General features: G+C 50.5%; 1 protein-coding gene across 1 annotated transcript in view; it reads right to left on the reverse strand.

Moving 5' to 3' along the window:
* Positions 1–21128, reverse strand: part of CLSTN3 (calsyntenin 3) — a 126093-nt gene extending 104965 nt beyond the window's left edge. The window contains exons 1-2 of the mRNA XM_040361205.1: positions 20758–21128; positions 16428–16739 (exon numbers count right to left, since the gene is read on the reverse strand). Coding sequence (XP_040217139.1) covers positions 16428–16500 — 73 coding nt within the window. The 5' untranslated portion in view covers positions 16501–16739; positions 20758–21128. The remainder of the gene's footprint in view (positions 1–16427; positions 16740–20757) is intronic.
* Positions 21129–27573: the final 6445 nt, after the last annotated feature.

Consider the following 27573-nt stretch of genomic DNA (forward strand, 5'->3'; position numbering starts at 1 on the left):
TGTGCCCCATCAATTGCCGCCAGTTTGCCCCATCAATTGCCGCCAGTTTGCCCCATCAATTGCCGCCAGTTTGCCCCAACAATTGCCGCCAGTTTTCCCTATCAACTGCCGCCAGTTTGCCCCATCAATTGTCGCCAGTGTGCCCCATCAATTGCCGCCAGTTTGCCCCATCAATTGCCGCCAGTTTGCCACATCAATTGCCGCCTGTTTGCCCCATCAATTGTCGCCAGTGTGCCCCATCAATTGCCGCCTGTTTGCCCCATCAATTGTCGCCAGTGTGCCCCATCAATTGCCGCCAGTTTGCCCCATCAATTGCCGCCTGTTTGCCCCATCAATTGTTGCCAGTGTGCCCCATCAATTGCCGCCAGTTTGCCCCATCAATTGCCGCCAGTTTGCCACATCAATTGCCACCAGTTTGCCCCATCAATTTCCACCAGTGTGCCCCATCAATTACCGCCAGTTTTCCCTATCAACTGCCGCCAGTGTGCCCATCAATTACCGCCAGTTTTCCCTATCAACTGCCGCCAGTGTGCCCCATCAATTGCCGCCAGTTTGCCCCATCAATTGCCGCCAGTTTGCCACATCAATTGCCACCAGTTTGCCCCATCAATTGCCGCCAGTTTGCCCCATCAATTGCCGCCAGTTTGCCACAATTGCCACATCAATTGCCGCCTGTTTGCCCCATCAATTGTTGCCAGTGTGCCCCATCAATTGCCGCCAGTTTGCCCCATCAATTGCCGCCAGTTTGCCCCATCAATTGTTGCCAGTGTGCCCCATCAATTGCCACCAGTTTTCCCTATCAATTGCCGCCAGTGTGCCCCATCAATTGCCGCCAGTTTGCCCCATCCATTGCCGCCAGTTTGCCCCATCAATTGTCGCCAGTGTGCCCCATCAATTGCCGCCAGTTTGCCCCATCAATTGCCGCCAGTTTGCCCCATCAATTGTTGCCAGTGTGCCCCATCAATTGCCGCCAGTTTGCCCCATCAATTGCCGCCAGTTTGCCCCATCAATTGCCGCCAGTTTGCCCCAACAATTGCCGCCAGTTTTCCCTATCAACTGCCGCCAGTTTGCCCCATCAATTGTCGCCAGTGTGCCCCATCAATTGCCGCCAGTTTGCCCCATCAATTGCCGCCAGTTTGCCACATCAATTGCCGCCTGTTTGCCCCATCAATTGTCGCCAGTGTGCCCCATCAATTGCCGCCTGTTTGCCCCATCAATTGTCGCCAGTGTGCCCCATCAATTGCCGCCAGTTTGCCCCATCAATTGCCGCCTGTTTGCCCCATCAATTGTTGCCAGTGTGCCCCATCAATTGCCGCCAGTTTGCCCCATCAATTGCCGCCAGTTTGCCACATCAATTGCCACCAGTTTGCCCCATCAATTTCCACCAGTGTGCCCCATCAATTACCGCCAGTTTTCCCTATCAACTGCCGCCAGTGTGCCCATCAATTACCGCCAGTTTTCCCTATCAACTGCCGCCAGTGTGCCCCATCAATTGCCGCCAGTTTGCCCCATCAATTGCCGCCAGTTTGCCACATCAATTGCCACCAGTTTGCCCCATCAATTGCCGCCAGTTTGCCCCATCAATTGCCGCCAGTTTGCCACAATTGCCACATCAATTGCCGCCTGTTTGCCCCATCAATTGTTGCCAGTGTGCCCCATCAATTGCCGCCAGTTTGCCACATCAATTGCCGCCAGTTTGCCACATCAATTGCCGCCAGTTTGCCACATCAATTTCCACCAGTTTGCCCCATCAATTGCCACCAGTGTGCCCCATCAATTACCGCCAGTTTTCCCTATCAACTGCCGCCAGTTTGCCCCATCAATTGTCGCCAGTGTGCCCCATCAATTGCCGCCAGTTTGCCCCATCAATTGCCACCAGTTTGCCCCATCAATTGCTGCCAGTTTTCCCCATCAATTGCTGCCAGTTTGCCACATCAATTGTCGCCAGTGTGCCCCATCAATTGCCGCCAGTTTGCCCCATCAATTGCCGCCAGTGTGCCCCATCAATTGCCGCCAGTTTGCCCCATCAATTGCCGCCAGTTTGCCCCATCAATTGCCGCCAGTTTGCCCCATCAATTGCAGCCAGTTTGCCCCATCAATTGCCACCAGTTTGCCCCATCAATTACCACCAGTTTGCCCCATCAATTGCAGCCAGTTTGCCCCATCAATTGCCACCAGTTTGCCCCATCAATTGCCGCCAGTTTGCCCCATCAATTGCCTCCAGTTTGCCCCATCAATTGCCACCAGTTTGCCCCATCAATTGCCGCCAGTTTGCCCCATCAATTGCAGCCAGTTTGCCCCATCAATTGCCTCCAGTTTGCCCCATCAATAGCCGCTAGTTTGCCCCATCAATTGCCGCCAGTTTGCCCCATCAATTGCTGCCAGTGTCCCCGCCACTTACCTGTCCAAGTCCTTGATGTCTTCTCACGTCCTCTTCTGCTATGATTTGACACCTAATAGGCGTCCAATCACAGCGCCTGTTGCTTCAGCCAATCAGGTGACAGGTAACCAGACCCAGTGCACCTGATTGGCTGAGAGGCGGGTCAGTGTTAGGGAAGCAATTTATTCGATTCCCTAACACAGCACTGTGTATACAGCGAACGCACAGCCTTGCGCCCGCTGTTTACCAAGTGGGAAGCCTATTAGAGCCCATGGCTCTAATCAGGACGCTTATTAGAGCCGACAGCTCTTATAATTAGGCACTTCCAAAAACAACCCTGCAGCAGCGACAATAGATAGATTCATGCAATGCATGAATCCGTCTATTGAAGATTGACGGGTGCAGGAGATAGGGGGCGGCGCTTCTGCACCCTCTATAGACGCACCGCCACTGGTGGTTGGAAAAGGGAGCCAGAAGGTTGGAAGAGAGGGCCACAGGAGGGAGGGCGATGTTTGTGGTTGGAGGAGAAGCCCAAAGGAAGAAGGGCAACGTTTGTGGTGGGAGGAAAGGGCCACTGAAAAAATGACAATGTTTGTAGGTGTAGGTGTGGGCCACAGGAAGGAAGACGATGTTTGTGGTTGGAGGATAAGGCCACAGAAGGAAGAGCAATGTTTACGATTGGAAGAGGGAGCCACAAACATTAATACAAATTTTTACCCGGGGTGCCCAAACTTTCCATCCCCACTGTAGATCAATGTTTATGATTGGAAGAGGGAGCCACAGAGATTGGAGGAGAGGGTCATAGGAGGGATTGGAAAGTTTATGGTCGGAGCAGAGTGCCAAAGGAGGGAAGGCAATGTTTGTGGTTGGAGGAGAGAGTCACAGGAGGGTCTGTGATGTTTATGGTTAGAGTAGGCAACAAGAAGAAGGGCAATGTTTATGGTTGGAGGAGAGGGCCACAAGAGGGAGGGCATTTTTTTTGGTAGGAAGAAAGGGCCACAGGAGGAAGGGTACTGTTTGTTGTTGGAGGAGATGGCCACAGGAGGTTGGGTAATGCTTGTGGTTGGAGGAGAGGGCAAAGGAGGGAAGGCAATGCTTGTTGTTGGAAGAAGGAGACACAAAGTTGGAGGAGATGGCCACAGGAGGTTGGGAAATGTTTGTGGTCGGAGGAGAGGGCACAAGAGGGAGGGCAATGTCTGTGGTTGGAGGAGAGGGCACAGGAGGTAGGGCAATGTTTGTGGTTGGATGAGAGGGCACAGGAGGGAGGGCAATGTTTTTGGTCAGAGGCGAGGGCCACCGGAGGGAGGGCAATGTTTGTGGTCAGAGGCGAGGGCAGCAGGAGGGAGAGCAATGTTTGTCATTGGAAGAGGGAGCAGTGAAATTGTAGAAGATGGGCACCAGGAAAAAGGGAAATGTTTGTGGTTGGAGGAGAGGACCACAGGAGGGAGAGTAAAGTTTGTAGTTGGAAGAAAGGACCACAGGAGGGAGGTAAAGATTTCTGGTTGGAGGAGAGGGCAACAGAACACAGGGTAATGTTTGTGGTTGGAGGAGAGGGCCGTAGGAAGAAGGGCATTTTTGGGGTTAGACAAGAGGGCCAGAGGAAGGAGAGCAATGTTTGTGGTTGGAGAAAAGGGCCCCAAGCGGGAAGGCAATACTTGTGGTTGGAGGAGAGGGCCACGGGAGGGAAGGCAATGCTTGTGGTTGGAGGAGAGGACCACAGGAGGGAAGGCAATGCTTGTGGTTGGAGGAGAGGTCCACAGGAGGGAAGGCAATGCTTGTGGTTGGAGGAGAGGGCCACAGGAGGGAAGGCAATGCTTGTGGTTGGAGGAGAGGGCCACAGGAGGGAAGGCAATGCTTGTGGTTGGAGGAGAGGGCCACAGGAGGGAAGGCAATGCTTGTGGTTGGAGGAGAGGGCCACAGGAGGGAAGGCAATGCTTGTGGTTGGAGGAGAGGGCCACAGGAGGGAAGGCAATGCTTGCAGTTGAAGGGGGTGGTCACAGGAGGGAAGGAAATGCTTGTTCTTGAAGGGGGGGGGGGTCACAAGTGGAAGACTAATGACTGTGGTTGGAGCAGAAGGCCATAGATAAGAAGGCAATGTTTGTGTTGGAGAAGAAGAACACGAGAGGTAGGGCGGTGTTTATGATTGGAAGAGGGAGCCACAAAGTTGAAGGAGATGGCCACAAGAGGGAAGGCAATGTGTGTGGTTGAATAGGAGGGCCACAAGACAGAGAGAAACGATTGTGGTTGGAGCAGACGGCCATAGAACAAAGGACAATGTTGGTGGTTGGAGCAAAGGGTCACGGGAGGGAAGGAAGTGTTTATGAATGGAGAAGAGGAGGCAATGTTGGGGCTGGGAAAGAGAGACACTGGAAATAGAGCAATGTTTGTGGACGGGAGAAGGAGAGGAGGGGATAAAGGAGAGGGCCACAGGAAGGAGGGCAATGCTTGAGGTTGGAGGAGAGGGCCACAGGAAGGAGGGCAATGCTTGAGGTTGGAGGAGAGGGCCACAGGAAGGAGGGCAATGCTTGAGGTTGGAGGAGAGGGCCACCGGAGTGAAGACAATGTTTGTGTTAGGAGGAGAGGTCCACCGGAGTGAAGACAATGTTTGTGGTTGGAGGAGAGGGTGACCGGAGTGAAGGCAATGTTTGTGGACGGAAGAGGGAGCCTTGGGGATGAAGGACAGGGCCACAGGAAGGAGGGCAATGCTTGAGGTTGGAGGAGAGGGCCACAGGAGTGAAGGCAATGTTTGTGGTTGGTGGGTGGGGGCACAGGAGGGACGGATAGTGTTTGTGGTTGGAGCAGAAGGCCAGGGAAGAGAGCGCAATGTTTGTGGTTGGAGCAGAAGGGCACAGGACCGGGGGAATGTTTATGATTGGAATAGAGGGCCACAAGAGGGAGGGAAATGTTGGGATTGGAGGAGGGAGTCACAAGAAGGAGGGCAATATTTTTGGCTAGAAGGAGTCACAAGAGGGAGAGCAGTGTGTGTGGTTGGAGACGGGGGGCACAGGAGGGAGAGCAGGGTTTATGGTTGGAGAAGGGGGGCACAGGAGGGAGAGCAGGGCTTGTAGTTGGAGCAGAAGGGTAGAGAAAGAGGGAAATGCTTGTAGTTGGAGAAGGGGGCCACAGAAGGGAGGACAATGTTTGTGGTTGGATGAGGGGTGCGATTAGAACAGGGGGCCACAGGAGACGACACAATGGCCCGGATTCACAAAGGAGTTACGCCGCCGTATCTCCAGATACGCCATCGTAACTCTGAGTGCGGCCCGTCGCAACTCGGCGCCTGATTCATAGAATCAGATACGCCTCACAGTTGCCTAGATACGAGCGGCGTAAGTCTCCTACACTGTCGTATCTTAGGGTGCATATTTACACTGGCCGCTAGGTGTCGCTTCCGTATATTTCCGTGTCAAATATGCTAATGAGCTAGATATGCTGATTCACGAACGTACGCGCGCCCGGCGTATCTAGATACGTCGTTTACGTAAGACATACGCCGGCGTAAAGTTACCCCTCATAAAGCAGGGGTAAGTCATGTTAGGTATGGACGTCGGAAACGTACGAACAAGCGTCGTATTTTACTTTGTTTGCGCAAGTCGTCCGTGAATGGGGCTGTGTGTAGGTTACGTTCACGTCGACTAAGCATTGAGCGGGCGTAATTTACTTTGAAAACTTCGACGTGATCCGTTCGTAAAAAGCGTAATTTACGTGGGGTCACAACACATTTACATACACAACACGCCCCCTAACAGACTAGTTTGAATTAGGCGGGCTTACGCCGTGTCATATACACTACGCCGCCGTAACTTACAGCGCAAGTTGTTTCTGAATACCGGACATGGCGCTCTAAGTTACGGCGACGTGGTGTATCTGAGAAACGTTACGCCCGCCTAAAGATAGGCGTTTGTATGTGAATCTGGGCCAGTTTTAATATCCGTACCATGACCACAGAGGGGAGGGGGCTTGTGCCTGGACATTGGCACTTTGAACTCTCGGGTGGAGCTGCTGGAGAGGGCCACAGGTTGAGCACCCCATTATCTAGACCCTTTATTAGACCCCAGAAACCTTGTATTTCTGTCTCGCCATCCCTGTAATTAGAAATCACAGGGCCCCATACAGCCTTCCTGACCCCCCCCCCCCCCCCCCCCCCCAAAAAAAAGAACATTTAAAAACAATCATTTCACTATACCTAAATACCCGAAAATCATTAATAGCAGACATTAGCCGGGGGTCGGGGGATGGCGCACAGAGAGGGTGATCGGTGCGGTGGGCAGTTACGGGAACCAATCCCCTGTTTGTCTCTCCCTTGAAGCAGAATAGAGGGAGACGAGGAGAAGCCGGCTTTCAGCTGCTGCAAGAGGAGACAAAGAGGGGATCGGTTCCTGTAATTGTCTCCACCCCCCCTTCCCGCAGCACTGATCACTCCCCCCCCCCCTCTGCTTACATCTGATTCTCCCTGCTGGCCCAGTACAAGAGGACCGGCGCTTCCCCCCCTTCCCGCAGCACTGATCACTCCCCCCCTCTCTGCTTACATCTGATTCTCCCTGCTGGCCCAGTACAGGAGGACCGGCGCTTCCCCCCCTTCCCGCAGCACTGATCACTCCCCCCCTCTCTGCTTACATCTGATTCTCCCTGCTGGCCCAGTACAGGAGGACCGGCGCTTCCCCCCCTTCCCGCAGCACTGATCACTCCCTCCCCCCCTCTGCTTACATCTGATTCTTCCTGCTGGCCCAGTACAGGAGGACCGGCGCTTCCCCCCCTTCCCGCAGCACTGATCACTCCCCCCTCTCTGCTTACATCTGATTCTCCCTGCTGGCCCAGTACAGGAGGACCGGCGCTTCCCCCCCTTCCCGCAGCACTGATCACTCCCCCCTCTCTGCTTACATCTGATTCTCCCTGCTGGCCCAGTACAGGAGGACCGGCGCTTCCCCCCTTTCCCGCAGCACTGATCACTCCCCCCTCTCTGCTTACATCTGATTCTCCCTGCTGGCCCAGTACAGGAGGACCGGCGCTTCCCCTCCTTGTCAGCAGCTCGGGTTCCCACTTCTTCCTTTTATAACAGAACACATCTGAATGACACGGTTCTGAGGCTCTGATTTAATACCGGGGGGGGGGCACTTATACACCTTCCTGCCCAGGCCAATTTTCAGCTTTCAGCGCTGTCGCACTTTGAATGACAATTACGCGGCCGTGCTACACTGTACCCAAACAATTCATTTATCATTTTGTTCCCACAAATAGAGATTTATTTTGGTGGAATTTGATCACCTCTGCGATTTTTATTTTTTTGGGCAAGAAATAAAAAAAGACCGAAAATTTAGAAAAAATACGTTTTTCTTTGTTTCTGTTAATTTTTTTTGTAAATAAGTAAGTTTTCTTCTTCAATGGCGGGCACTAATATGGCGGCACTGATAAGGCGGCACCGATGGGCACAGATGAGGTGGCACCAATGAGGTGGCACCGATGATGTGGCACTGATGGGCACTGATAGGCGGCACTGGTATGTGGCACTGATAGGCGGCACTGATGGACACTGATGATGGGCACTAATAGGCACTGATAGGTGGCACTGATGGGCACCGATGAGGTGGCACTGATGAGATGGCTCTGATGAGGTGGCACTGGTATGCAGCACTTATAGGTGGCACTGATGGACACTGATAGGCAGCACTGATGGGCACTGATAGGTGGCACTGGTATGCGGCACTCATGGGAACTCATAGGCGGCACTGATGAGCACTCATAGGCAGCACTAATGGGTACTTATGGGTGACGCTGATAGGTGGCATGGATGGGCGCTGATGGTCACAGATAGGTGGGCACTGATGGACATGGATGGGCACTGATAGGTGGCACTAATGGACGCTGATGGGTGGCACTGATGACACCGATGGGTGGCATTGCTGGGCATCACTGATTTTATTTGTTCCATAATCATGTCAGTCAGTGTCCATTTGTGGGCACTGATTGGCATATAATGGCACATGTGGATGGCCATGGAGGACGTACCTGGCCATCCACATGTTGGCGGCTTCCCTGGTGGTCCAGTGTGAGCATCCAAGGGGGGTTGGGGGGGGTGCTGTGCCAATAAACAATCAGCGCAGACCCCCCCCATCAGGATTAATTTATGTTTGGTTTTAAAGGGATGAGGTGGCAACCCCATCAGGGGTCTGCAACTTCCTGTGTCACCAACCACCCCCCCTCCCCCCGTTCCACTCCATTGGGTGGTAATAAAAGTATTTAAAATTCCACGACTTCTCCTTTAATGAATGATTAGAATAAAGGCTGTTTATTTCTTTACCTACATTGGGATCTCCTGGGCCCCGGGCCCCCCGTAGCGGTGGCATAAGCTGCTATGTCTACCCTGGCTCGGCCCCCCACCTGCGGAGATGTTAATACAAAGCCTCTGGTGATGTTTACAGGCGCTCGTGATAAGAACACGGACCCTAAAACAATGGCGGAGAAGTGCAGGCGGCGCTCTTTTATATTCACAGCATATTTCCCATTTTAATTCAGCTGTCTAATCCTCTTAACTTCACAGACAGACATGATGGGAGGCGCAGCGCTCTGGGGGGGGGGGGGGGGGGATTGTGAGATGCCAAGCACGTCGTTCGTCCTCTGAGGCCGTGCATCACACTGGGCAATCCCGGCTCCTCCAACCCGCCGGGGAACTACACGTCCCAGCATTCACAGCACACAGTCGAGGATTATAGTTCCTTGCAGGCAAAACAAATAGAGTAGAATCCCGGGGGGGGGGGTCCAATTAATCCTTCACTATAGGTTCACACTGAAATTTTATGGCAACTATTTGACATTTAGGACAACATTACAGACCAATATAATGCTAAATCTGTCCCCCGCCCCCCCCCTTAGACTTGCACAGTTCCAGAGGCGGCTCTAGGCTTTGTGAGGCCTTAGGCAAAACTTAATACATGGGGCCCCCACTCACACCCATGATGGGAAAAATAATTCAAGGACAAGGGCCTCTTCCCCACAACCCTGACCCGTGGTTGTGGGGGGGGTCTGCCGGCAGGGGGCTTATCGGAATCTGGAAGCCCCCTTTAACAAGGTGGCCCCCAGATCCTGCTCTTTAATAACTAAGGGGCGGGGGGGTCACCCGGTGATGTCACCGGGTGAACCCGCCCCCTTGTGACATCATTGACTGAGGGCATTGACGCAACAAGTGAGTGGTGTCACCGATATTCACTGGTTGTTAGGGACGCTGGTGGCCCCCCGCTCCTGAGTCAGGGCTCTTAGCGGGGCCTGAGCACATCAGCGTTAAGGTCCCCTGTCTCTCAAAACTGGGGTAATGCGTTGGGCAAGTTAGGCGGCCACGAGGTCCCTGTGAATGTGAGGCCTTAGGCGACCATTAGATTTGCTTAATTAAAGAGCCGCCTCTGCAAAGTTCTACCGGCTCCTCTCCGGGACTGAAATTACCTAACTCTGATTTCTCTGCACACTGTGATCTTCTAACAATCAGTCATATAGTATAAACAGAATAGTCAGTGCTGCTACCCATACAATACATAGATAGCAGAGCTCCCGGGTGCTGGATCCTCAGTCGCTGGCTGAGTAGAGTAATGAGGAAGAGATCGATCCGCACTCCGGTCGTTGCTCTTTAAAAAAATCTTCGTTTTTATTGACAAGCCACAGTGAGCAAACGCAAATAAGAACAGTTGACGCGTTTCAGCCTACAAGGCCTTAGTCATAACCAGGGTTATGACTAAGGCCTTGTAGGCTGAAACGCGTCAACGCACTCACCAGCTTTATATGCCTTACACTCTCGTGCTTGGCTAAAACGCTTTAAACCACACACAAAGGGTTAAAATAATCTCCGATATCCAGCCGCGTATATGAGGGATCTCTCCACATGTATATAATAAAAAATGGTCCAATAGTGTGATAACGTAAAAAACACTGTGCAATCTTCAACCATTACACTCACATCAATATACTTCAAAGCAAGCAGAAATACCACAGCAAATCTCCCATAAAATGCCCAAAGTGGTGTATTGCGATCACGGCGGACCCGAGGCGTGCGGATACTATCTCACCTTCACCCGCTCCTCATGCCGCGTACACACCATCACTTTATGTGATGAAAAAAAACGACACTTTATGTGAAGTAAAAAATGACGTTTTTGAAACTTCAATTTTCAAAGACGAATTTGCCTACACACCATCGTTTTCTCACAATGATCTTGCAAAGTGAGGTTACGTTCCACCACGTTTTACCATTGAAGCTCGCTTCATAAGTAGCTTCTGGGCATGCGTGGATGAAAAAACGTCTTACAAAACGACGTTTTTTGCTACACACGGTCAATTTCTGTGAAGTAAAAAGTGCACTTTTGAAAAACGACACATAAAATTGAAGCATGCTTCAATTTTTTTTGGTCGTTTTTTACAAGACATAAAACGACGTTTTCCCCCACACACAGTCAATTAAAGTGACGTTTTTAAAAACGTCATTTTTTTTCATCACATAAAGTGATGGTGTGTACGCGGCATCAGACTTGGACCTCCACTTCCTGGTTCGGCGTATCGCGTCACACCTTAACGATGATGAATGCCGTACAGCCACGTCCCGACATGTTTCGTCATACAGACTTATGACAATTAATGATTAAGGCCCAGATTCACGTAGATAGGCGTAAATATAAGCGGGCGTAGCGTATCGTAGTTATGCTACGCCGTCGCAACTTAGAGAGGCAAGTGCTGTATTCACAAAGCAGTTGCGTCTAAAGTTACATCGGTGTAGCGTAAATGTGCCTGGCGTAAGCGCGTCTAAATCAAATGAGGAACAGGGGGGCGTGTTTTATGTAAACTAAGCATGACCCCACGTAAATGAATTTTTTCGAACGGCGCATGCTCAGTATCACGTCAAATTTTCTAATTAAATTACGCCCGCTCAATGCCTAGACGACGTGAACGTAACTTACGCAAAGCCCTATTCGCGAACGTTTTACGCAAATGACGAAATTCGACGCTGTCCCGACCTCCATACTTAACATTGCGTACGCCTCACTATAGCAGGGGTAACTTTACGCCGGTCCGACGCCTTACGCAAACGACGCATATAGATACGCCGGGCGCACTTACGAGACTTACGCCAGTCGTATCTAAGCAAAAATCCGGCGTATCTTGCTTTCTAGATACAGAAAAAATATATGCCTGGCGCATCCTAGAAGTTACGCGGCGTATCAATAGATACGTCGACGTAACTTCTTTGTGGATCTGGCCCTAAGTCTGTATGACGAAACATGTCGGGACGTGGCTGTACGGCAATCATCATCGTTAACGTGTGACGCGATACGCCGAACCAGGAAGTGGAGGTCCGAGTCTGAGGAGCGGGTGAGGGTGAGATAAAACATGAAAGACACATGGTGGAGGAGAGCAATAAAAATCCCAAGAAATTCTTTAAGTATGTAAACCAAGGGTACTTAAGGAACTCCGTCAAGTAATTGCCAGACCATTGTTCCTAATTTTTACTGACAATCTACTGACTGGAATGGTACCAGCTGATTGGAGAAAAGCCAATGTACCACCAATCTTTAAAAAGGGCCCAAAATACATCCCTGGGAATTACAGAGCAGTCAGCCTAACATCAATAGTATGTAAGCTCTTGGAGGGGGTGATAAGGGACTATATACAAGATTTTAGTAATGAGAACGGTATCATTAGCAGTAAACAGCATGGATTCATGAAGAATCGTTCTTACCAAACTAATCTATTAACCTTCTATGAGGAGGTGAGCTGCCATCTAGATAAAGGAAGGCCCGTAGACGTGGTATATCTGGATAAAGGAAGGCCCGTAGACGTGGTGTATCTGGATAAAGGAAGGCCCGTAGATGTGGTATATCTAGATAAAGGGGGGCCCGTAGACGTGGTGTATCTAGATAAAGGAAGGCCCGTAGACGTGGTGTATCTGGATAAAGGAAGGCCTGTAGATGTGGTGTATCTGGATAAAGGAAGGCCTGTAGACGTGGTGTATCTAGATAAAGGAAGGCCCGTAGACGTGGTGTATCTAGATAAAGGAAGGCCCGTAGATGTGGTATATCTAGATAAAGGGGGGCCCGTAGACGTGGTGTATCTAGATAAAGGAAGGCCCGTAGACGTGGTGTATCTGGATAAAGGAAGGCCCGTAGACGTGGTGTATCTGGATAAAGGAAGGCCCGTAGATGTGGTGTATCTGGATAAAGGAAGGCCCGTAGACGTGGTGTATTTAGATAAAGGAAGGCCCGTAGACGTGGTGTATCTAGATAAAGGAAGGCCCGTAGATGTGGTATATCTAGATAAAGGGGGGCCCGTAGACGTGGTGTATCTAGATAAAGGAAGGCCCGTAGACGTGGTGTATCTGGATAAAGGAAGGCCCCTAGACATGGTGTATCTAGATAAAGGAAGGCCCGTAGATGTGGTGTATCTAGATAAAGGAAGGTCCGTAGATGTGGTGTATCTGGATAAAGGAAGGCCCGTAGACGTGGTGTATATAGATAAAGGAAGGTCCGTAGACGTGGTGTATCTAGATAAAGGAAGGGCCATAGACGTGGTGTATCTGGATAAAGGAAGGCCCGTAGACGTGGTGTATCTAGATAAAGGAAGGCCCGTAGACGTGGTGTATCTGGATAAAGGAAGGTCCGTAGACGTGGTGTATCTAGATAAAGGAAGGCCCGTAGACGTGGTGTATCTAGATAAAGGAAGGCCTGAAGACGTGGTGTATCTAGATAAAGGAAGGCCTGTAGACGTGGTGTATCTAGATAAAGGAAGGCCCGTAGACGTGGTGTATCTAGATAAAGGAAGGCCTGTAGACGTGGTGTATCTAGATAAAGGAAGGCCCGTAGACGTGGTGTATCTGGATAAAGGAAGGCCCGTAGACGTGGTGTATCTAGATAAAGGAAGGCCCGTAGATGTGGTGTATCTAGATAAAGGAAGGTCCATAGACGTGGTGTATCTAGATAAAGGAAGGCCCATAGACGTGGTGTATCTAGATAAAGGAAGGCCCATAGACGTGGTGTTTCTAGATAAAGGAAGGCCCGAAGACGTGGTGTATCTAGATAAAGGAAGGCCCATAGACGTGGTGTATCTAGATAAAGGAAGGCCCGAAGACGTGGTGTATCTAGATAAAGGAAGGCCTGTAGATGTGGTGTATCTAGATAAAGGAATGCCCATAGACGTGGTGTATCTAGATAAAGGAAGGCCCGAAGACGTGGTGTATCTAGATAAAGGAAGGCCTGTAGATGTGGTGTATCTAGATAAAGGAAGGCCCGTAGATGTGGTGTATCTGGATAAAGGGAGGCCCGTAGACATGGTGTATCTAGATAAAGGAAGGCCTGTAGATGTGGTGTATCTATATAAAGGAAGGCCCGTAGACATGGTGTATCTAGATAAAGGAAGGTCCGTAGACGTGGTGTATCTAGATAAAGGAAGGCCTGTAGACGTGGTGTATCTAGATAAAGGAAGGCCCGTAGACGTGGTGTATCTGGATAAAGGAAGGCCTGTAGACGTGGTGTATCTGGATAAAGGAAGGTCCGTAGACGTGGTGTATCTGGATAAAGGAAGGCCCATAGACGTGGTATATCTAGAATGGGGAAACTGGCTGTATTTGATGGAGAAACTGGCTGCATTTGAAGGGAAACTGGCTGCATTTGAGGGGGAAACTGGCTGCATTTGAGGGGGAAACTGGCTGCATTTGATGGGAAACTGGCTGCATTTGAGGGGGGAACTGGCTGCATTTGATGGGAAACTGGCTGCATTTGAGGGGGAAACTGGCTGCATTTGATGGAGAAACTGCCTGCATTTGAAGGGAAACTGGCTGCATTTGAGGGGGAAACTGGCTGCATTTGATGGGAAACTGGCTGCATTTGATGGGGAAACTGGCTGCATTTGAGGGGAAACTGGCTGCATTTGAGGGGGAAACTGGCTGCATTTGATGGAGAAACTGCCTGCATTTGAAGGGAAACTGGCTGCATTTGAGGGGGAAACTGGCTGCATTTGATGGGAAACTGGCTGCATTTGATGGGGAAACTGGCTGCATTTGAGGGGAAACTGGCTGCATTTGGGGGGAAACTGGCTGCATTTGAGGGGGAAACTGGCTGCATTTGATGGGAAACTGGCTGCATTTGATGGGGAAACTGGCTGCATTTGAGGGGAAACTGGCTGCATTTGGGGGGAAACTGGCTGCATTTGAGGGGGAAACTGGCTGCATTTGAGGGGAAACTGGCTGCATTTGATGGGGAAACTGGCTGCATTTGATGGGAAACTGGCTGCATTTGAGGGGAACCTGGCTGCATTTGAGGGGGAAACTGGCTGCATTTGATGGGAAACTGGCTGCATTTGATGGGGAAACTGGCTGCATTTGAAGGGAAACTGGCTGCATTTGGGGGGAAACAGGCTGCATTTGAGGGGGGAACTGGCTGCATTTGATGGGGAAACTGGCTGCATTTGATGGGGAAACTGGCTGCATTTGATGGGAAACTGGCTGCATTTGATGGGGAACCTGGCTGCATTTGAGGGGAACCTGGCTGCATTTGAGGAGGAAACTGGCTGCATTTGAGGGGGAAACTGGCTGCATTTGATGGGGAAACTGGCTGCATTTGAGGGGGAAACTGGCTGCATTTGAGGAGGAAACTGGCTGCATTTGAGGGGCAAACTGGCTGCATTTGATGGGGAAACTGGCTGCATTTGAGGGGGAAACTGGCTGCATTTGATGGGGAAACTGGCTGCATTTGAGGGGGAAACTGGCTGCATTTGATGGGGAACCTGGCTGCATTTGAGGGGGAAACTGGCTGCATTTGATGGGGAAACTGGCTGCATTTGATGGGAAAACTGGCTGCATTTGATGGGGAAACTGGCTGCATTTGATGGGGAAACTGGCTGCATTTGAGGGGGAAATTGGCTGCATTTGAGGGGGAAACTGGCTGCATTTGATCGGGAAACTGGCTGCATTTGAGGGGGAAACTGGCTGCATTGGATGGGGAAACTGGCGCCAATTGATGGGCACAGTGGCTGTGTTTAATGGGCAGTGGTGGCAATTGATGGGCACAGTGGCTGCAATTGATGTTTTTTTTTCAGTTTGCTTGCGCCCCCCGCCCCCCCCCCCCCAAAATTTGGAGCACCATCCGCCACTGACTAGTGGGTTGGACCTGAAAGCGCAGATGAGGGGGAAACTGGCTGCATTTGAGGGGAAACTGGCTGCATTTGATGGGGAAACTGGCTGCATTTGATGGGAAACTGGCTGCATTTGATGGGGAAACTGGCTGCATTTGAGGGGAACCTGGCTGCATTTGAGGAGGAAACTGGCTGCATTTGATGGGGAAACTGGCTGCATTTGAGGGGGAAACTGGCTGCATTTGAGGAGGAAACTGGCTGCATTTGAGGAGGAAACTGGCTGCATTTGAGGAGGAAACTGGCTGCATTTGAGGGGGAAACTGGCTGCATTTGATGGGGAAAGTGGCTGCATTTGATGGGGAAACTGGCTGCATTTGAGGGGGAAACTGGCTGCATTTGATGGGGAAACTGGCTGCATTTGAGGGGGAAACTGGCTGCATTTGATGGGGAAACTGGCTGCATTTGAGGGGGAAACTGGCTGCATTTGATGGGCAAACTGGCTGCATTGGATGGGGAAACTGGCGCCAATTGATGGGCACAGTGGCTGTGTTTAATGGGCAGTGGTGGCAATTGATGGGCACAGTGGCTGTAATTGATGTTTTTTTTCAGTTTGCTTGCACCCCCGCCCCCCCCAAAATTTGGAGCACCATCCGCCACTGACTAGTGGGTTGGACCTGAAAGCGCAGATGAGGGTGAGATTAGCATAGTGTGGCCACATGGTGATACCGGCTGCCTGTGGGAGGAGTCAGGATTCCAGCTCCTGGGCAAAACTGTATTTTGTAAAAAAGGAAAACGCCGCTTTACTTATGTTACACATTTAGCAAAATCAATGCACTCCAGTTGGGGTTCACACCTACGGCAGAACAGTAAATATACACAGCTACAGAATATGTTGGCACTATAAATTAATAAAGGTGGTCCGTAATGCCCACGGCGTGTCACTGACCTTTGTTGCTGGCGGCGGCGTGGAGGATTGCCCCGGCCAGGAGCACGGACAGGCAGAAATCTCTCCGGATCATCCTCGGCGGCCACACCGGGCGTCTCTCGCTCTGCACACCGGGCGTCTCTCGCGCTGCACACACCGGGCGTCTCTCGCGCTGCACACACCGGGCGTCTCGCGCTGCACACACCGGGCGTCTCTCGCGCTGCACACACCGGGCTTCTTGCTCTGCACACACCGGGCTTCTCTCGCTCTGCACACACCGGGCTTCTCGCTGTACTCTTCGATAATATGGATTTATGACGCCATTAAGTGTTACTGAAAGAGAGAAAAAAAGACGATCGGTGTTTTGTGACTCTGTACGATCGACTAAACAGTCTGTGAATCTTCCTGACGCTTGGCAGTCTGTCTGCCACCCCATGAGGTCGGTACAATGTGATGAGCTGTCGGTAGATACATCCCGCCCCCCACCAAAAAAAAAAAGATACAATTTATATACAATCTGATTATTAGGATACAATGTATCCTTCCAGCCAAAACATAGGAAGATACATTGTATCCTATAGGAAAACACACGCCTCTCCTCTGCTGTCACCTTCCAGATCCCCCCCCATTGACTTGCCATCTTGTCTCACGACTCGTGCCAGGCGAAACCAACATGGGGCGGATCTGTAAGGGTGCCAATGGGGCTGCAAAGTTCTGTTGCCCTTGGCAACCAGAATTCATCCATTTAGAAGAATCCGAGCAAATGAAAAAAACTAAAATCAGCATTGGCTGCTCTGTCCCATCGCATTGAATGTCCTTTGGGCTCTATAATACACTTATTTAGTAAAAGGAAGGATGTGCAATGTGCTGTAACCCAGAGCAACCGCATTTAAGTGTAGAATAAGGGTGATGTGCAATGTGCTGTAACCCAGAGCAACCGCATTGAAGTGTAGAATAAGGGCGATGTGCAATGTGCTGTACACGCAGGACAGCCGAATTTCAGTGCACGGGGGGGGTTTGGGGGCAAAGGATAATGTGTGATTTGCCCAGAGCTACCGAATTTCAGTGCAATGTGATGTGCAATGTGCCGTAACCTATAGCAACCAAAGTGCAATGTGCCCAGAGCAACCAAATGTTAGTGCGATGGGGGAGGATGATTTGCAAAGTGCTGTTACCCAAGACATCCAAATTTCAGTGCACGGGGCAAGCAGGGGCAAACTGACCATTCGGGCACTCGGGGCACTGCCCGAAGGGCCCCATGCCACTAGGGGGCCCCATCAGGCTTGCCAGCCTCAGTAAAACCAGGGACAGTGTGTAAAAATCTGTGTTTTTTTAAAAAAAATCACAAGATTATAGCTGCTCCGCCTCTCCAGTACCTTTTCAGTGTGTGAGTGTATACTGTGTGGCCCCATATTCTCCTATTGCCCGGGGGCCCCATAATCTCCTATTTTCTGGGGGCCCCCATAATCTCCTATTGCCTGGGGCCCCATAATCTATTGCCTGGCGGCCCCATAATCTCCTATTGCCTGGCGGCCCCATAATCTATTGCCTGGGGGCCCCATAATCTCCTATTGCCTGGCGGCCCCATAATCTCCTATTGCCTGGGGGCCCCATAATCTCCTATTGCCTGGCGGCCTCATAATCTATTGCCTGGGGGCCCCATAATCTCCTATTGCCTGGCGGCCTCATAATCTCCTATTGCCTGGGGCCCCATAATCTATTGCCTGGGGGCCCCATAATCTCCTTTTGCCTGGCGGCCCCATAATCTCCTATTGCCTGGGGCCCCATAATCTATTGCCTGGGGGCCCCATAATCTCCTTTTGCCTGGCGGCCCCATAATCTCCTATTGCCTGGGGCCCCATAATCTATTGCCTGGGGGCCCCATAATCTCCTATTGCCTGGGGGCCCCATAATCTCCTATTGCCCGGGGGCCCCATAATCTCCCATTGCCTAGGGGCCGCCATGAGTTGTCAGTCCACCCCTAGGGGCCGCCATGAGTCGTCAGTCCACCTCTGGGGGCCGCCATGAGTCGTCAGTCCACCTCTGGGGGCGAGGCTAATGTGTGATTTGCCCAGAGCAACCGGATTTCAAAGCAAAAAGAGTAGAGTGATGTGCAATGGGCCATAACCTATAGCAACCAATGTTCAGCCCACCAAAGAGCAAAGATGAGTGCAATGTGTCCGGAGCAACCAAATGTCAGTGCGAAGGGTGAGGATGAGTGGCAAAGTGCTGTTACCCATAGCAACCGAATTTCTGTGAAAAGAAGAGAGTGAGGATATGGTGTGCAATGTGCCCAGAGCAACCAAAAGTGTAAGGATGAGTTCAATGTTCTGTAACCCGGAGCAACCGAACTACAAGGATAATGTTGCCCAGAGCAACAAATACCAATGTGAAGAGTAAGGATGATATGTAACGTGCCAACAACAACAACAGCAACCACTTCTCAGCGCCCAGAGGAGCCAAATCCCAATGCAAAACAGTAGAGTGATAGGCAAAGCGCCGTAACCTACGGCAACCACATTTTAACCCAAAAGAACAAGGATGAGTGCAATGTGCCCAGAGCAACCACATGTCAGTACATAGGAGAGCGGGTGATGTGCAATGTGCCGTAACCCACAGCAACACAATTTCATCACAAACGGGTACGTATGACATGCAATCATCCCAATGTCAGTGTCAAAGAGCCAAGATGATGTGCAATGTGCTGTAACCCAGAGCAACACAATTTCATCACAAACGGGGACGTATGACACGCAATCATCCCAATGTCAGTGCAAAAGAGCAAAGATGATGTGCAATGTGCTGTAACCCAGAGCAACACAATTTCATCACAAACGGGGACGTATGACACGCAATCATCCCAATGTCAGTGCAAAAGAGCAAAGATGATGTGCAATGTGCTGTAACCCAGAGCAACCACATTTCAGCCCAAAAAGAGCAAGGATGAGTCGGTGCAATGGGCCCAGAGCAACCAAAATAACAGTGTAAAAAGATCAAGGATATTGTGCAATGCGCTGTAACCCAGAGCAACCACATTTCGGGGCATGCAGAAGGACGTGGTTGCTATGGGTTACACCGATGCCCTATCGAATAAGCATAAAAGGTGACAGTTGAAAGATAAGTGAAGAAAAACACCCAGTCACTGGCTGCGTTAGGCGTCTGGCCGCACCGTCTACGTCTGTCTCAATGTCACAGGATGCAGTGTGTAGCCTGTGGGGGTCCCCAGTGCCCCCGCCTCCCGGTCTGTGATCTTTGGGGGTCCCCAGTCTCTCCCCAGTGACCCGTCTCCCAGGCTGTGATCTGTGGTGGTCCCCAGTCCCTCCCCATTGCCCCCCGGTCTGTGATCTGTGGGGGCCCCCAGTCCCTCATCTCTAGGTCTGTGACCTGCGGGGGTCCCCAGTTCCCCCGTCTCCTGGTCTGTGATCTGTGTGGGTCCCCAGTCCCTCCCTGGTCTGTGATCTGTGGGGGTCCCCAGTCCTTCCCTGGTGCCCCCATCTCCCGGACTGTGATCTGTGGGGGTCCCCAGTCCCTCCCCGGTGCCCCATCTCCTGGTCTGTGATCTATGGGGGTCCCCAGTGCCCAGTCTCCTGGTCTGTCATCGATGGGGGTCCCCAGTGCCCCCCGGTAGCCCTGTCTCCTGGTCTGTGATCTATAGGGGTCCCCAGTCTCCTGGTTTGTGACCTGAGGGGGTCCCCAGTCCTCCCCCCAGTGCCCCGTCTCCCAGTCTGTAACCTGTGGGGGTCACCAGTCCCTCCCCAGTCCCTCCCTGGTGCCCCAGCCTCCTGGTCTGTAACCTGTGGGGGTCTTCAGTGCCTCCCTGGTGCCCCCGTCTCCCGGTCTGTGACCTGTGGGGGTTCCCAGTCCCTCCCTGGTGCCCCCGTCTCCCGGTTTGTGACCTGTGGTGGTCTCCAGTCCCCCCCGGTGCCCCCGTCTGTGACCTGTGGGGGTCTCTAGTCCCCCCCGGTGCCCCCGTCTCCAGGTCTGTGACCTGTGGGGGTCCCCAGTCCCCCCCGGTGCCCCCGTCTCCCGGTCTGTGACCTGTGGGGGTCTCTAGTCCCCCCCGGTGCCCCCGTCTCCAGGTCTGTGACCTGTGGTGGTCTCCAGTCCCTCCCTGGTGCCCCCGTCTCCCGGTCTGTGACCTGTGGTGGTCTCCAGTCCCTCCCTGGTGCCCCCGTCTCCCGGTCTGTGACCTGTGGGGGTCTCCAGTCCCCGCCGGTGCCCCCGTCTCCCGGTCTGTGACCTGTGGGGGTCTCCAGTCCCTCCCCGGTGCCCCCGTCTCCCGGTCTGTGACCTGTGGGTGTCTCCGGTGCCCCCTGGTCGGTGTCGGAGGGTGCTGGGTAGGGTGCTGTACCAATGTCTTGCTGTCAGGATGCTGGCCGGTGTCGTCCTCCGTGGCGGAGCAGATGCTGATGTTGCGATGTGATGGGGGGGGGGGGGGAGGGATGCTGAAGAGCAGGTGATGCTCGGTTACAATGCTCTGCAATAAAAAAAAAGGGGGGGGGTGATGCTCTGCTGGTGAATTCACGCTTGTTGCTCCCTCCGATGTTCTGCACAAAGTTCTCCCGGTGGAAGGTCTGGATTAAAGCCCGGCTGTGGATCCCTCCGATCCTCTGCTCTGGGGGGGGGGGGGGGGGCAGATAATTTAATTGCACAAAATAAAATAATTAGCAGGGAGACCCGTTCTGCGCTCTGCTATGGGGAATATTCTCAGAGGTGAAGGGGGGGGGGAGAGAGAAATGCTCTGCTGGAGGGGAGATGCTCTGCGGTGAGAGGGGGGGGGGGGGGATTTTCAGCTTCAGGAAAGGGGGGGGGATGCTTTGGGGGAGGTTCTGTAATGTCCTAAGGTTGAAGCAGTCTAGTAGCACTGCAGGATGACATCAGCTGAAGAGTGGCAGCTGTGGGCGGCCAATCAGAGAGCTGCTGCAGGTGGTGGAAGAGGGAGGAGGGGGGGGGGTGAGGGTCTCTATGCCCCCCCCCCCCCCCCCCCCCCCCATACCTTGTGCTTCATGTCCTCTGCGTTCTTCTCCCCTCCCTCTCCCACACCCACCATATTCCATTCTGTCTTCCCACATGTGTGACCGGGGGAGGGGGGGGGGTCACCGGGAACATGGCTGACAGCGTGCCGACTCTACGCCACCAATGGCTGCTACACATTATTATGTACAATAAAATATATATATATAATATATATATAATATATACACAGCACTGCTGATCAATACTGTGCTACACGTGACAAAATATAGATTTATAGATATCTATATCCCTTTCTATATATATATCATGTATGTGCGACGCAGCCGATCCGAAGCGCGCAATACGAGGGGGAAAAAGGAATATATATATATTATATATATTTATATATACGGTATGTAATATATTATATTTTTATTTCGCATAATTCACAGTTGCGATTTACAGTGTTGTAATACGTGACAATGTAATTATGTATCCAGCCGATTGCGCTGTGCAATCTCCGCGCCATCAGCAGTGCGTGGAAATACTGTATATATAGATATCTTTCCACATGTAGCACAGCAGTGTTGTGTATATATAATATCTATATATATATATATATTTTTTTAACATATTGAATCAGCAATTTTGTGTATGTTTATACTGTATAATATATTTTTATTTCACACATATATATATATATAATATTTTTTATTTCATTTTCTTTTTATTTCTTTTTTTTTTTACATATTGAATCAGCAATTTTGTTTATACTGTATATTATATATATATATATATATATATATATATATATATATATATATATATATATATATACGGTATGTAATATAATATATTTTTATTTTGCATAATCCACAGTTGCGATCTACAGTGTTGTAATATGTTACAATGTAACTAGGTATATAGCCAATTGCGCTGTGTAGTGCATGTAAATACTGTGGGCCAGATTCACGTAGCGCAGGGGATCTATAGATCCGCTCGATCTACGTGAATTAAGATCCGCTCCCGCAAATTTGAGAGGCAAGTGGCTAATTCACAAACCACTTACCTCCAAACTTGCGACGGCGGATCCTAAATCCCCCGGCGGAATTCAAATTCCGCGGCTAGGGGAGTGTCATATTTAAATCAGGCGCGTTCCCGCGCCGATTTAAATGCGCATGCGTCGTCCGGGGAATTTCCCGGCGTGCATTGCTCCCACTGACGTCACTAGGACGTCAGTGGTTGCGACGTGAGCGGGACTTGCGACGCGCGTGTTCGTGAATCGCCGTACGCAAACGACGTAGGAAAATTCAAATTCGACGCAGGAACGCCGGCTATACTTAACATTGGCTGCGCCTGATGAAAGCAGGGGTAAGTATACGACGGGAAAACCGCTACGGAAACGACGTAAGAACACTGCGATGGGTCCGCGTACGTTCGTGAATTTGCGTATCTCGCTGATTTACATATTATTTATCGTAAATCAGCGGGAACGCCCCCGGCGCCATTTTTTAATTGAAAAAAAGATCCGACAGTGTAACACATTGTAACACTGTCAGATCTTAGTCCTATCTATGCGTAATTCTATGAATCAGGCGCATAGATAGGACCAGTGTAAGTCAGAGATACGATGGTGTATCAGGAGATATCAGGAGATAATACACCGGAGTATCTCTTTGTGAATCTGGCCCAATATCTATATATATATATATATATATTTTTTTAACATATTGATTCAGCAATTTTGTGTATGTTTATACTGTATAATATATTTTTATTTCACAGATGCAATCTGCGGTTTTGCGCTGTACAATCTGTATGACCAATAGTGTTGTGTATGGAAATACTATATATATTTATATATTTCCACACACACACACACATACATATATATATATAATATTTTTTATTTCATTTTCTTTTTATTTCTTTTTTTTTTTACATATTGAATCAGCAATTTTGTTTATACTGTATATTATATATATATATATACGGTATGTAATATAATATATTTTTATTTTGCATAATCCACAGTTGCGATCTACAGTGTTGTAATATGTTACAATGTAACTAGGTATATAGCCAATTGCGCTGTGTAGTGCATGTAAATACTGTATATATATATATATATATATATTTCTTTTTTTTTATTATTTTTTTCTTTTTTTACATGTAGCACAGTATTGATCAGCAGTGTTGTGTATATAAAAATTTTTTTTTTTGTTTTACATATTGAATCAGAAATGTTGTGTACATTTATACTGTATAATATATTTCTACAGTATATATAATATTTTATTTCACAGTTGCAGTCTGCTGTGTTGTAATACGTATTGTATACACCTGTTTGCGCCGTACAATCTGCACGGTCAGCGTTGTTGTGTATGGAAATACTTTATATACGTTATATATATATATAAAAAAAAATCTCACATATTGCACAGTAGCAATCAGCAGTGTTGTTTTTTTTTTTATATATATACACACAGTGGCCCGGATTCACGTAGAAGCGCGTATCTTTGTGCGGGCGTAACGTATCCTATTTACGTTACGCCTCCTCCGCAACTTTGACAGGCAAGTGCCGTATTCTCAAACCAAAGTTGCGGCGGCGTAGCGTAAATAGGCCGGCGTAAGCCCGCCTAATTCAAATGTGGTAGATGTGGGCGTGTGTTATGTAAATTTAATGTGACCCCACGTAAATGACGCTTTTTTTACGAACGGCGCATGCGCTGTCCGTGAAAGTATCCCAGTGCGCATTGCTCCAAATTAACCCGCAAGAAGCCAATGCTTTTGACGTGAACGTAAATGACGCCCAGCCCTATTCGCGAACGACTTACGCAAACGACGTAAAATTTTAAAAATTCGACGCGGGAACGACGTCCATACTTAACATTGGTACGCCGCATGTACGCCTCAATATAGTAGGGGTAACTTTACGCCGGGAAAAGCCTAACGTAAACGGCAAATCTGTACTGCGTCAGCCGGGCGTACGTTCGTGAATTGGCGTATCTAGCTGATTTACATATTTCTAGGCGTAAATCAGCGTACACGCCCCTAGCGGCCAGCGTAAATATGCAGTTAAGATCCGACGGCGTAAGAGACTTACGCTGGTTGTATCTTAGTGAAATTTTGGCGTATCTGATTCTTTGAATCAGGCGCCAAAATACGGCAGCTCAGACTCAGAGTTACGATTGGCGTATCTGGAGATACGCCGGCAAAACTCGTACGAGAATCCGGGCCAGTGCTGCTGATTGGTACTGTGCAATATGTGAGGGAATTATTTTTTTATACCGTATTGATCGGCGTATAACGCGCACTTTTTTCCCATTAAAATCAGGGGAAAATCGTGGGGGGCGCGATATACGCCGATCCTGCTGTCTCTGGGCGCCGCCGAAATAGACCGAGCCGAGTGTACTGCTAGGCTCGGCCACGCTCGGCTCCGCCCGCAGGACCGCGAGAGAAGCCAAACTAACAGGAAATCCGGCTCTGTACAGCTCAGCTGAGGCGCCAAACTCAAAAATACACGCCGGGCAAGACAGCAGACGGACACCTCCAATGCAAGTCCGCAGACGGACGCCGGACAAGGCCGCACCGGCGAGCATTCAAAATGTAAGTTTTTTGTTCATGTACGTTTTTTTTTCCTTAAAACTCCCCTTAAGCTTGGGGTGCGCGTTATACGGCGGCGCGCGGTATATAAAGTATTTCCGTACACAATACTGCTGATCATGCGGACTGTACAGTGCAAATGAGGGGGGGAAATATGATATATATACTGTATACAGTATTTACTCGCACTGCCGATCATGCGGATTGTACAGCGCTGATCGCAACTGGGAATTATGTGAAATAAAGATATATTATATACTGTGTATATATAACATACAGTATAAACATAACACAAAATTGCTGATTCAGTATGTGAAATAAATATATATATACACTATGGGCTAGATTCACATACCTTTAGGCGGGCGTAGCGTATCTCCTATACGCTACGCCCCCGTAACTTTAAGAGGCGAGTATAGTATTCTCAAAGATTTTGCCACCGAAGTTACGGCGGCGTAGCATATTAGGGCCGGCCTAAGCCCGCCTAATTCAAATGTTGAAGCTGTGGGTGTGTTTTATGTATATTAAGTGCGACCCCACGAAAATGACGTTTCTAACGAACGGCGCATGCGCCGTCCGTGGACATAACCCAGTGCGCATGCTCCAAATTACGCCGCAAAGACTCATTGGTTTTGACGTAAATGTAAATTATGGCCAGCCCCATTCACGGACGATTTACACAAACAACGTAAAAAAAAATTAATTTGACGCGGTTCCGACGTTCATACTTAACATTGGCTGCGCCATCTTTTTGGTGGTTTATCTTTACGCCTGAAAATGCCTTACGTAAACGGCGTATCTTACATGTGATGGGCAAGTGTACGTTCATGAATAGGCGTATCTCGCTGATTTACGCATTCTAGGCATAAATCAGCGTACACGCCCCTAGCGGCCAGCGTAAATAGTCAGCTAAGATACGATGGCGCAGGCGGTCGTATCTTAGCAACGTTTGATGTCATGGCACAGTGGCAACAATTGATGGGCACAGTGGCAACAATTGATGGGCACAGTGGTGACAATTGATGGCACAGTGGCAGTCCTGTTTGGTTGTCACAGGGACAGGAAGTGAAGGCAAATCACCCCAAAGGGGGTCACATATGAAAATAAAAGCCCAGAAGAAATTTGAACCCTTCCCAACTGTATGCAAAACCTCAGGCTGGAGGGGAACCATTACCATGCACAGGGCGGGCGCAAGGATTTTTGACACCCTAGGGCCTAGGCGACACCTCATTTTGCAGCCCCCCCCCCTTTTCCCTGCCCATGTATACCCCACTTTTTTAATGAAGCGCCCATCGAATGCAGCCTACCAGCGCCCTTCAATGCAGCCTCACCAGTACCCAGCAATGTAGCCTCACCAGTGCCCATCTATGCAGCATCACCAGTGCCCAGGAATGCAGCCTCACCTGTGCCCAGCAATGCAGCCTCACCAGTGCCCAGGAATGCAGCTCCACCAGTGCCGAGCAATACAGCCTCACCTGTACCCAGGAATGCAGCCTCACCTGTGCCCAGGAATAGAGGCCTCCCCAGCGCCCATCGAATGCAGCCTCACCAGTGCCCATTAATGCAGCCCACCAGCGCCCATCAATGCAGCCTCACCAGCACCCATCAATGAATGTTTGCTTGCTTCCATACATTTGGGAGTTGGATCGCAGTCCTCCCCCTAGTGGTAGCACCGCCCCTACCAAATGTTAGTCTGGATCTGACGGGGCCGCTGGGGGTTTCGCCTAACGGCTTTACCGGGAAATACCTGGCGGTGCCGGCTCGCCGTTACAGGTTATGTAAAGATCGGTGTCACTCCTGAGTGTTCTCAGTAACCAGATCCCGCCAGTAGTGAGGGGATTAGGAAAAGACGGAGAATAGGAGTCAATCCCTAATCCCTTGGGAGACGCCCACCTCCTTCCATCCAATGCCGGGGATTAGGCAGAAAGGGGCGGAGACAACACTCGGCAAATACCGACACACAGTCCACGAAGCTCCGGCTTTGGCTACTTTGACCAAGGCGGTCGACGTTGACTTTTTTTTTGTTGGCATATGGGCGAGCCGTGGCAGCTCCATCTTGGCCATGGCGCGGGGGGGGGGGGTTATGGGATTGAAGAATAACGCCCAAAGGCCTAGGCTGGGCCACGGGGTGGGCAACAAGGGGAGGCTGCCCTGGATGTGGAGATCATCTGAAAGATCTGACTTCCAATCACAGGGAATGGTGGGGGAAAGATCGCAGAAATAACTGCCATGGCCATGGGGCAAGGGGTGGGCAAAGGGGGGGGCACCTTGGTTGTTTCAGCAGCTATTTTCCTCCTGCAGCCTCTGAAAGCCGCTTCTCCTCCTCCTCTCCCTCCCCTAGGCATTCAGAGGCTGCAGGAGGAAGATGGAGAGATTGATTCTTCTAAATGCAGCTGCTTCTTCTACCCAGCTTCATTCTGCTGCCCCCCCTCCATGCTCTCAGGCCCCCTGTGCTCTCCAGCCCCCCCCCCGTGCTCTTCGCCCCCCCCCGTGCTCTTAGCTCCCCCCGTGCTCTCAGGCCCCCTGTGCTCTCCGCCCCCCCGTGCTCTTAGCTTCCCCGTGCTCTCAGGCCCCCTGTGCTCTCCGCCCCCCCGTGCTCTTAGCT

The sequence above is a fragment of the Rana temporaria genome, chromosome 8 (genome assembly GCF_905171775.1).
Source record: "Rana temporaria chromosome 8, aRanTem1.1, whole genome shotgun sequence".
In the NCBI taxonomy this organism is placed as follows: Eukaryota; Metazoa; Chordata; class Amphibia; order Anura; family Ranidae; genus Rana; species Rana temporaria.